General features: G+C 46.9%; 1 protein-coding gene across 1 annotated transcript; it reads right to left on the bottom strand.

Annotated features, from left to right (window-relative positions):
* Nucleotides 1-1,067: 1,067 nt before the first annotated feature.
* Nucleotides 1,068-10,498, bottom strand: TSPAN6 (tetraspanin 6). Its single transcript, XM_032772150.2, is given in 9 exon segments — nt 1,068-1,155; nt 1,954-2,042; nt 4,861-4,944; nt 5,802-5,954; nt 6,811-6,909; nt 8,349-8,423; nt 8,743-8,931; nt 10,382-10,401; nt 10,404-10,498. Coding segments are annotated over 8 exon segments (753 nt in total). The 5' UTR covers nt 10,468-10,498; the 3' UTR covers nt 1,068-1,155; nt 1,954-1,973.
* Between the last annotated feature and the right edge of the window lie 1,835 nt (nt 10,499-12,333).

Below are 12,333 nucleotides of genomic sequence, written 5' to 3'. Positions count from 1 at the left end.
TACATGAGGACTGAACTTTGTCTGCCTAAGGTTCCCTCAGCAGAACTTTGCCTGCAGCATTCCATGGCAGGAGTTGGCTATTCTCCATCAGCAACTTTGCACAACAGTTTTTAAAAAGAGAATACAAATAACTTCTCTAATTGAAATTGAGCCAACACAGTGATGGATTAGAGAGACTATGTGCTGCTTTGCTACAAGGGTTATGTGCCAGGCCAGAATGGATGCATGATGAGTGGCAAACAAATCAATGCTTCTGATAGATTCCTGCACTGAAATCATCATGGAATTTCCTGGAGACAAAATCCAACTGAGTTGATACTTTAGAGTAAAATATTTAATATTTACTGTGTTTCAAGACAAGAGGATTTCTATTTAATACAAAAACAAGTTAAAGCAGAACATAATACTGATGATGACATCATGCCCAGCTCGGTGGAGGCAGACCTACAACGCTACAGGCACAGACAGCTATACCACCGAACCTCATGCTACAACTTAAGAAAATCATTACAACCTGATCAGGAGAGAGGAGCGAGGCCCTTTAAAAAATACAATTATAAAAAAAAAGTGATATAAAACCCTTGATTGGGAAGAGAGCCTGGAAACAGAAGTTATTGAACCAGAGCCTCAGACAGACATGGCAATGTGTCTGAAAAGCATGATAGGACCAGCCAGTTGCAACAATAGGTGTGTTTCAATGGATCAGTGACAGAGGCTGATGTGCATAATATAATTTAAATGGCCAACGGCAGAAGAGAAAGCAATGAGTGCTTCATTCCTAATGCAGACAATACACCTCCAAAACTAATGGTGAATTCCAGTTAAATAACTAGCAAAAAGTATAAGAATGACATGAGAGCAGTGTCATATCATGCTACTTCATTGTGCAATCAAACTGAAGAGGTGGGGTTGTGGGGGCCTGGAGGAATGTAGTTATTATAACTACCTCAGGTATACTAATTACCCCATTCAGTGTTACAAAAGAATAGTGTTTTGACAATTCCCCGACTGCAACAGAACAGCTGGTACACTCAATTCCGTGAGCTGATTCTGAAGAGCATCAGTCAGTTCAAACATGATTTCAGCAGGCTGGGACCAGGTGAAAACTGGAAGTCATGAAGTGCTCTCCAGAGGAGGGAGATCAGAGGAAATTTCCTAAAATTCAGAAAGCAAAGAATGGTTAATGAACATGTTTCCCAGCTCTAGAGATCAAGAATCTCACAGAGCTTAAGTCACACAGTGGAAGCAAGTTTATGGGTCACATGCTATCCACAGCAGATACTGGTCCTCACTGCAAAACGTACCACCATTCAACATCTTCACCCCTGCTCTGAAAGGCCCAATATGGGATCAGCGAGGGAGCTGTGGGTTACACTAAGGTGTAGAAGCAGAGTAGTGTAGTGAACAAGAGGAGGCGAGGCAGTACTAGAATAGCAGGGAGCACTGCAAGCTAGAACTGTAGTGCACTAAAACAGCTGGGAAGAAGCAGAACTAGTACCATAGAGGGAGTGACAGCAAGGGTGCTCTAGGTAATGCATCTAGGTCTAGGGTGATGGGAAGGAGGTCTAGGTAAGTAACCGAGGTGCATAAGCACGCATGTGTAGGAGATTCCTCAGCACCTGTCTGCTCTGTCCTTGCACATGAAGGTTTCTATTTTGCTTTAAACTTTAAGAGTCAAAGAACTGCTTACTACAAAATATGGGTTCTTCTCTCTGCTAGATGCTTATAGAAGAAACACAGATTTGAGTAGAGCCCTGCACATCCCTGAGTGGGTAGACCTGCACATGGGTGTGCATGCTTCCCTGCCCAGATCTTTCTCTGCACATATGCACATAGCCTTATGAAAGGGCAAGCCTACAAAAGATCTCCCTCATCCCTAGATTTGCAGACAGGCACACAATTCAGTGCACAAGTATATCAATACACACACACGGCACTGCAGGACAGACATACCTGGGTCAAAGGCTGGCTTATTACACCATCTCGTACTGATTGTTTGTGATGTACCGGGAAAGGCAGCAGGCGAGAAAGATCCCAACCAACTGAAATGGGAAAAAATAAACTAAGTATAGGTCATCCAAAACCAGACATCCAAACTGCAATGATTGGAAACAATGCAACTGAGGTCTGAAGCACTTGACACTGCTTTGGTTTTATAAAAGCAAAATCTGGATGACGTGAGTTTTGCAAAGCCAAAATCTGGGCTCCTTCATTTTAAGGTGGATAAAGCTGAGAGTCAGAGGATCCTGGCAGCCATCAATGAGAAGGAGCTCCCTGTGAGAGAGAGTCAATGTTGCTTGTTAGAATTTGCTTTATGAACCATCTACTGTTTTATGGTAATTTCACAGAGATTATATGGCTCTCAAGAGCGTCACAGCCCATTACACAAGCAGCAGAAAATATCAACTGCCTCTCCCAACTGCAAGGACAGTGATGGAATCAAGGTTAGTGTGTTTCTGATGTGAAAATACTGAAGGACACACATCAGTTATTACTGTCGTGTGGGCTCCAGGCAGCTGTTTTCTGTACCAAAGACATTAAGGACCTGATCCTGAAAACACTCATGCATGTAACTGTACTCACAGGAGGCAAAGTTGCAGAACTGGGCCTTTCACTTATGTGACACAACAAAGTTCACTTGAGAATAAATCAAGAAATGTTCATATGATTCTAAACCCCAAACAATGACATGTTCCTCAATAACTGCAACTGCTACAATGTGGTTACATGCCTAGAGCTGACGAAAGCACATGGGCCCACCCACTTATCAGACAAACTCCAGCTGCCCTATTTGGAAGCTGTAATGAGCAGAGTGTGATATGCACATCCCAGGAAAGAGGGAGGAAATGGATAGCAGCTGAAAGAGACCGACTGGCTCCAGCCCTAGGAAACTGACAAGAAAATGCAATGAAGACAGTTTGCAAATGTACCAGGTGCAAGATAAAAGTCTGTGCTCCAACCTCTCTCAATCCTCATTGTGTCTGTCTGTTACAGAGAACAGCACAATGTCAAACTAGTATCAGAATAAAACAGGCTGGCCGAGATTCTTCTCTCGGTGCTTGTGCTATTACATGTTAAACCTTGACTCGGACAGGATGTGCCTGTATACCTCACAGACTGCTTTCAAGCAATTTCCTTCAATGAAGAGTAAATTAAAGCTAAAATAAACCAAGCAATCAATACACAATCTCACTCTGTCAGTCTCTTCTCTGGTTTCTGGGTCTGTGTACTCCTTTGCATTAATCCCAAGCTGCTGTTTCTTCATACTCTTTACTCAAAAGCAAACATGTGTTGAAGAAAATAAGGAGTTCTGCCATTTGGAATTGATACAAAGATCTGAGACTCTGTGTTTGAGAATTTCAGAAAGAATGGAAATCACCTTGAAACAAGAGTAAAAAAAATAAATAAAGTCAAGTCACGTCATGAGGTGTAGTTCATCTGTCTTTGTCTCTGCTGCCACTTTCCTTGCTGACTGCAAGGTGTCCCAGTTCCTAGAAACAATCACAGCCAAACATCACAGAACATGGGGGATTTCAGCAAACCTTGCAGCTGCAGCAGAAAGACTCAAGGGCTCAGACCACAACTGAGGCAATCAGCAAGACCTACACAGTACAGTAGATGATCTTACTTGACATACTACTCAGAAACTTGTTCAGATATCTGCCCTGTTACGTACCCATACACACAGATGTCCTATCGCAGTTATCAGCATTCTGGGAGAGCCTGTGGATAAGGCAGGCCTGCACCAGCTATCTTTTAAATTCTCCTTAAGACTTCTGACACACACAAGAGTGAAAGATGACACTACAGAGATGGTGAGAGCACATGCCTATGTGATAGAGCCATGAAAGAAACACACTAAGGGACACCATTCTGATCACCTTCTCAGATGAGAGAGACTGAGACCAAATACGGCAGGAAGCTTCATCAGCCAGAGCGATCCTATACGAAGGCAAAACCTGCCAACCTTAACCCATTAGCCAGGCTTTCAAGTGCTCAGGAACAAAAGCTGGGGTCAAATTTTCCAAGCAGCTCAACTAAATAAAGGCCAGATTTGCAAGAGTGCTCAGCACCAAGCAACTCCCACTGTGATCAGATTGTCGTTAACTGCTCAGCGCTCAACATGCACCCAATGTAGGGAGCTCTTCTGAAAGCCCACTTCAAAACATTCCCCATACATACAAGGAGCTCAGGCCAGAGGCCTCTTGCTTCCTACTGAGACAAGCTGATCAGATTAGGAGACATTAGTTCCATTGCTGCTTGAGACACGATGCTTCTTCACCACCAGGATAAAACCTCAGGTTGAAGAATCAGAGGGACGGGAAGAAATAGCAGGGGGAGAAAACGGAGTCTGTAATATTGTGCTTGCTGTTTTGCAGTGTGGCTAACAGAAGATGGTGTCATTGTATTAACTGGGTCTGAATTTGAGAGAGGCATTTCAGGATGTTTTAGGTCACGTACAAGCACTTTCATTTAGTTAAACTATCATCCTGCAAGGGCAGCGGAAGCAAGGGTGACAGTTTGTGCACTGGAAGAGGTAATTCAGACAGCTAACACTGAGTCAGAACAGCAGAGGTCTGGTTGCACTGGCATCTCTTAAAAGTTGGCTGTTTCCAGAGAGGGCTGTTCTCAAGCCATACACAGGCTTGCTGGAAGGAATATTCATTCCCAGCTTTGAAGATGGGTGACTGGGTGGCATTTAGGTAAAATGGCAGGGGAATCTGAAGAATGGTCGACCATTTCCTCCTCTCTGAAATATGCTGTGCCTTTACATATGCAAGAAAATGTTAAGGCATTAAACACAAAGACTAGACTCAGAGCTCTTCAAGGACCACAGAAGTACAGCAAGGGAAATTTTACCTGGAAGCAAGCGATGCCAAAGGAGATACCAGCCACAATGCCCATTTTGGACTCCATAACTGTTGTTACCATACTGAAACAACCCTGCAGAAAAAAGAATTAGCATGAGGTTGTAGCATGGACAATTCCTGGCCGCCAGACACCAAGTGCACATCCTTCCAACCCACAGACACCGCATAGGCAGCTGGAAGTGTAAACAAGCTCAGGAAGAAATCCAAGTAAGGGCCTGGGATTCAGGACTTCCTGGGATCTGTGCTGAATTTAGCCACTTGACTTGCTGTTCGACCTTGGGCGAGTCATTCAAAGCTTTGTACTTTGCACCTTTCATCCGGGGCACTTTGCCAAAGTGAGCCTTAGCCCTGTTTTACGAATGGGGATGTACAGACACAGAAAGGCAGCATGATTCACTGAAGGTCACAAGCACGTCAGTGTCCGAGCCAGGAGCTGAACTCAGACTTCCTCGTCCCAGTTTAGCCACTAGGTAACACTACCTGCCTCTGCATCTCTATTCATTCTCCTGTATACTATCTTCACAGGGAAGCTGTGTGGATTAAGCACTACGGAACATAAAGCATTATACACAGTATCTTACACAATCCCCTTCTCACACACAGGGCAAGTGGTACAGTGCAGGCAACCTAATGCAGACATAGATTCTTTCCCACCAACAAGGAATAGCTAGGACTTCCAGAGAACCTGAGAAAAAGCACTGGAGATATCTTCTCTACGCATCTTTCCCTTATCAGCAACAACACAGCCTTCACCCCCATTACTGCATACAAGTTTCCTGTAGCCCAATAACCCTCTTTCTGGAACCAAGTTCCCTGCCACCTACAGAACTTGATTCTCTACCAGATAAAGAAGATCAAAGTATCCCAGCTCTCTCCTCCTGATGCCTGCTTCCAGGACACAGAGAGGGATAGCCTCTGAGATTCACTTACATTACCATACACCATAGCCTTGGCTTTATCCAGCTCCTTCAGATCACTCTCTGTGCAGTTTTGGAACTTGCAGCAGCTCAGAGGGATTCCCTTCTGTGCAAAATAGGTAGTGTTCACCCAGTCTGAGTAGTTCTGGACTCCACAGCAGTGTAACTAGGAAAATCAAGTTTTAGAACAGTAAGGAGTAGTGCATGAACCCCAAAGCACCACATCCCCAAGACTACACCAATCACTGCAGGCACTCCAAATGTTTCCCCCCCTTGGCCTCCTCCAAGCCCCTCCTCATTGCAACCCAACAGCCCTGCGTAAACAGCTTCCACCACCTTCTACCCTTTACCTATCACCTCCTCTGAACAGTGCAAAGCAACTATTTTTCTTCAAATGCAAACACTTTGAGACAGTCTCAGGGATATAGATAGGGTAAGCAGATAGTAAGTGTGAAAAATCGGGATGGGGGGTAATTGGCACCTATATAAGAAAAAAGCCCAAATATTGGGACTGTCCCTATAAAAATCAAGACATCTGGTCACCCTAGATATAGATATATGCAGGACAAGGACAGTGTCTGCCAGTTTTGTACAGAGACAAGCACACTCTAGGCACTCAGATAAGATCTGTGTAGCACATACCCTGCAAAGCCGCATGTGTGAACACAGCCACCCTCTATGCTGTCCATCATAACGGCTGTCCCTTGTATGCTTGACAACTGGGAACATTAAGGCAATACTGCTCCCCAGTATTCTGAGCCAGTTACATGGGGAATGAGGCAAAGGGAGGCTGCAACACACACTCCTTCTGAGGAACAGCTCTGGCAGTAGTAGAGAAGGCATCTAATGTTTAATGCCTCCTGGTAAAACAGGGCCTTCCTTGCATTATACTTTGCCCGTGCATGGGAGGCTCAGCCTCAGCTACTGCACAACCCAAGTATCGGGGTGTCCTGCGCCATGCATCTGGAGGACGCAGACTTCCCCACCAGTTTCTTTAGAAGTAACCAAATATGAGCACTCACAGTTCTCTGGATGGTATCTACCGCCTCGCTGTGGGGATCCATTGATGTATTGTAGTTCCTCAGTGCAAGACTGTAGTTGCTCTCAAAGTTGTTCTTAATCTGCAGAGAAGAGAAAGATTTTCATAAGCTAAGCCCCCGAAGGCTACAGGTCCCAAACAGTTCCCTGTCACAAGAACGTCTTTGTCTTAAAAACACAGCTCTATCAGAAACAGAGAACCAGGAATGGCTTAAACCATGTTAGAAAGTCATTCCTGTTACTATCCAGACGTGAGAGTGGCTATAAAGATGAACTGGGGATTAGGGCAGGGAGCACTGCCCCAACTACTAGAACTTAATTCGTGCATTTACAGGCAGACCTAATCGCTGTGACATCACAAATAAAATCAAGATTTGTGTGGGCCTCATTTATGGCCAAAGACACTTGCAGAATCAATCTGTCTGGCACATTTCAGATTAAGGATCAAACTCATAAATTAAAAAGTCTGTTTTTTATAAAAATGTCCATTCTGTCAAGCTTAGCAGGAACTACAGAATGGTTTTGGTTTCCACTTTACACTCCTTGGGAGAGATGTTCAAAGGCACAAATGGAAGGTAGGTGTCTAATAGCCGTTTATGCCTTTGAACATCTCCCCCACCTCATTATAGTCAGGTTATTTCTAATTACTGAAATACTTTTCTACCCAATTTAAGGAACTTTAAGGGATTAGTGACGAACATTTCTCTTGAATAGTGTAATGCGCCCATTGCAATTATTTCTAGGCATTCTACATATAGTCTCTCTAAACCCCTGTTGATGTTAAATACTGGTTAACTTGGTGGATAGTGTTACAGTTGTATTTCACAAGTACTGAGTTCAAGTTTAGCTTTAATTTTATCTTTGCTAATATTTTGAATAATCATCAGCAATGCAACTACAAATTAATTCTTGAGAATCAAAAAAAAGTTCATTCCAAGCATGTCACACGTATACAAAAGTTAGAAAGGGGCCAGCTGTGTTGGTTATGGTATGAGATTTGTAAAAAAACTATCATGATGGCAAAGGGAGTAATGCTAGTTATTTAAAGGTTGTATTCAAAGAAAACAGTTCAGATTTAGTTCCCACTCCCAGTTCAGAACCCCTACATGTGGGTCCCCCAATGTTGGCCCTAAATATCTCTCATTTAACGTTCCTGTTGAACTAATTAAACTTTTCTGATGTGATTTTTTTTAGCACTTTTTACATCTTTATATGACAAGACATTTCTTATTCAGTATATTGAACATTTGGAATCAGAAACTGAGCCAAATTCTGTTCTCAGCAACAACACTGTAAATCCCGACTACTCCACTGAAGTTGAAAGGATTACTCCAGATTTATACCTGTAAAAGGAGCAGAATTTGACCCTCAGTATGCAACAACCAGGGGATTACACAAAGTAAGAGGAAACAACATGTAAGTGAGAACTCCGTCCAGTGCAGGGGCTGCATCCAAGTCCTAGCCTCAGGAAGAGGAGGGAAGGGGTTAAAGTACCCGAGAGATAGGTCACACCTGGACTCACCTCATGTCTGAACACAAATCCTACAACAGCAGCCACCAGCACAATCAAGAAGATGAGGGACAAGAACATGGCATACTGTGGACAGAAAAGAAGAGAGAGTCAGTGCAAGCAAAATACATTTCAGGGCTAACACAGGTACACAGAAAAAAAGGCTGCAGAGAGAACATCTATTAGGACATATCCCAGATTCAACCTCTTTGGCAGAGCTGGGGTTCTAGCAATTGTGGCTATGCAAGAAAGTCAATGAATGCATGGTTCAGAGAGAGTTTCTTGAGGCAGACACACACAGAGAGCACAACACAAAGAAGGAGCACATGCAGACAGCTGGTGAAGTCCTGGGTTGTAGAAGCAGGTATTGGATTTGTGAGCCTTCTAGTAGTCAATGGCCACTTACCAGTTTTAACATCCATGTGCTTCCACGGCAGGTGGCAAAACAGCCAAATGTGCCCAGAAGGATGACAACAGTGCCTGTGCCAATGAGTACGTAGGGGACATTGGTGGCCTTCTCATTTAACAGGGAGAAATACACCTCTAGGCCCACCTTGCCCCAGATGCCAACTGCCAGGAGGATAATGCCAGAGATCTGGAGAAATCAGAATTGAGACTCAATCATCCTTACTTCACTTGTTACTTCAAAGCACTTTACTTAGCCATAGTCACTTAAACCCACACACTTAAAGCCTAAGGGTATGGCTACACTTGCAGCCGTACAGCGCTGCCACGGGAACGCTCCCGCGGCAGCACTTCGAAGTGCGAGTGTGGTCGCTGAGCCAGCGCTGGGAGAGAGCTCTCTCAGCACTGCAGGTACTCCACCTGCCTGTGGGGATTAGCTTACAGCGCTGAGAGAGAGCTCTCCCAGCACTGAGGCAGTGTTTACACTGGCGCTTTACAGTGCTGTAACTTGCTGCACTCAGGGGCGGTGTTTTTTCACACCCCTGAACAAGAAAGATGCAGCACTGTAAAGCGCCAGTGTAGCCAAGGCCTGAGAGACACCACAAGATACTCTGGAAGTGTGCAAGAAGACAAGGATCCCACAGGAGAGAAATGGGAGGCTAAGGACAGATAAACTGGGATGGGAGGGCAGCGTGAGCAGAGGGGTTCCAGGAAAGACTGCCTGGCAGAAGTCCTTGAAAGTGGGCAATAAAATTGTTTATGTGAAATCACTTATCAGAAGGGCAGAGCTGAGAGTCCAGGAAGCACTTGTATAATCAGAGCATTTTATCTCCAAACTTCAGTCCCTCAGGCATTGTATAAACAGGAACTCAGATGAATCTGCCTTTTAAGAATTAACTTTCCCCATGTGGAAATGATTTGCTCTGTTACAAACATGCCCATGGGTGCCACATTCCAGACCCCTTCATGTATACACACAGGCACACAGAGGGGAGACACAAAGAAGTCAATGGTAGGGTAGACAGGCCCAGCGCTAATGGATCCAGACACACTCACCTGCTAGAGGAGCCTGGGGAGCAGTGAAAGGAAAGGGACAAGGTTACAGGGTGCACTCCTCAAAGCACTGCTGTTCCCTGGGGGCTACCATGCCAATACCAAGCATGGACAGGCACATCATCAGCCACACAGGTGCAGGGCCATGACACGGGGTAGGGGGAGCCAGCCCCATGATGGGCACAGACAGCTGGAGGGGCACACGGACCTTAGAGCCCATGGGGGCACCTCGCTAGAGGGTCCCTACAGACCGGACAAGAGAACCCCTCTAGAGCCTGGGCCCTGCCCTCACACCCACCCTTGGAGAGGTCCAGCCAGCCCAGCCCCCCCAGGTCCTCTCGCCTAGGTCCCCACTATCCTCAGAACTCTGCCCCACCTCCCCCAGGACCCCATTACCCGCCAGGGGCCCCCTACTCCCCCAGCCCCTGCCCCACCACCCCAACAATCCCCGGGACCCCTCCTCCGCAGGACCCCATTACCGCCAGGGGCCCCTACTCCCCAGCCCCCTGCCCCCCACCCAACAATCCCGGGACCCCTCCCCCAGGACTCCATTACCCGCCAGGGGCCCCTACTCCCCCGGCCCTCACCCAGAACACGAAGCTGTAGTGAGCAGGACGCTCTTGAGGCAGGTGTGACTCAGGCTTCGCTGCAGCCTGCGGGACGGCGACGCCATGGCGGCCGGGCCACGCTCCGATCTCCGCCGCCGGCGCCGGCACCGCCCCGAGCGGCCCCGGCCGCGCTGCCGGAAAACGCTGGGGCGGCCCGGCAGCCGGAAACGGCCGAGAACTGCCGAGGCCTGAGCCCCCGCCCCCGCCCCGCCGCGAGCCCGCCCCTCGCACTGCCCAGAAGCCCGCTCGCCGCGAGCTCCCATCTGTGCTGTTGACGCTCGCGAAACCCGTCATGTTGGTCTGCTGGGTCCCCGCTCCCCCCTGCTCGGGAACAGTCGAATCACACAACTCCCGATTTCAGAAACATCCCCCGAAGTTTGCAAACCCCCCGCCCCCTGCAAGCTGCGCTCCTGCAAGAGTCACTGTCCAGCTGCGTACCCGGGTTAGCGCCCCGGGGGGCCCTTGGATCTGCTTTGCACCCCATCCCCGCGCCTTTTATGGAACTAGGCCCTGCCATGTTTCACGTGGAAGGCAGGAGCTTCATAGCCAAGCTAGAGGCGGTTAAACAGAAGGGTTATTTGTTATGGCAGAGGATGGCTGGATGCAGTCCTAACTATGGGCTAAAGTCAGCCAGGGTGTGAGTTCAGCTTGGTTTATTTCAACTTTAGCCAGTGGTGAACCCCCCCCCCCCCCCCCCCCAATGGATCCAGAAAGTAACTCAACTTGACTAGCTGTTTTAGAGCAGACCATCACTTAATTATAACAATTTCCAGTCAGGGAACAGAGACAAGAGGGGGAGATAGAGAAGCTGCAGATGAAGCAGTTGGCACCTACAGGTTCCTGGGTCCTGCTAGTGAGAACATGGTGACACAGGCTCCAGCTTCCCTAAGCATCAGTGGTGGGACAGGGAATTACAGTGTCTCATGGGGAGTTGGAGATGAAGAGGCCATCATTAACTTGAACTAGTTCATTTAGAGCTCTCTGTATTTCATCTGGTAAGCAAATAGCAGCGAGTGCAACGCACACAGAGCACAGCTAAAATGCATGCACATCAGCTTACTGCAGTCACATGCCAGGTGGGGGTAGCTCCCCTCTGGACTAGTTGAAGTTTCCAGAGGGTTTTCATGTTTAAGCCTGTTGCTGTAGTTCAGCTGAGTGGCATGGATGGTTGAGGTGAGGTCTGCATTTTAGAGGATGGCACACAGTCTCTTTGTTGGCTCTCAGTGAGACTGCTGTTCTGGGGACCAGTACAATCATGGATAAGCTAAGAGCAGTGATGGCTCTAGCAACAGTCCCACACCACAGGCCATCCCAGGTACTGTAGTGGCTATAGGCTTTGCTAGGTCCTCTAAATACTTGCCCTTGCTGATCAGCATCAGCTGTATCTTGTCTGGTTTAAACGGCAGCCTGCTGGCTTTTCTGCACATCCTAGTTTCTGTCCGGCATTGGATGAGTCTATCAATGATCATCAAGTCTACATCATGAAAAGGAGACCTAGAATGAAGAATTATCACCAGCATAGGATGACATTGACACCAGCACTTTCTCACAGTCCCAACCACTAGCTTCATGTAGATGCTGGAAAGGAGAGGTGACAGGTTTGTAACGTGTGGTCCCCACAGTTGGGAGCCTTCAGAGAGGAGAAGCGGTCACCCATCAATTCCACTCTGAGATCCTTTGGAAATCATTGAGTGGAACCACTCTGCAGGGATTCTTTCCACCCTGCCAGATCATTCAGCCATGTTAGCAATACCCCATGATGGAAGAGCACTGAAAAAAAGTCAAGCCATGTCATAAAAGACCTGGCTTTTGAACACTGTCCTGAGGAGATAATCAACAACAGCAATTCTCCCTCCTTTGTCTAGGTGTTTGTTTATACCACACTCATCATGATGGAATCTGAGCCCCATTTCTGGGCTGTGGCCCACTCC

The sequence above is a fragment of the Chelonoidis abingdonii genome, chromosome 8 (assembly GCF_003597395.2).
Source record: "Chelonoidis abingdonii isolate Lonesome George chromosome 8, CheloAbing_2.0, whole genome shotgun sequence".
In the NCBI taxonomy this organism is placed as follows: Eukaryota; Metazoa; Chordata; order Testudines; family Testudinidae; genus Chelonoidis; species Chelonoidis abingdonii.
This window is presented reverse-complemented; position numbering and strand designations above follow the sequence as displayed.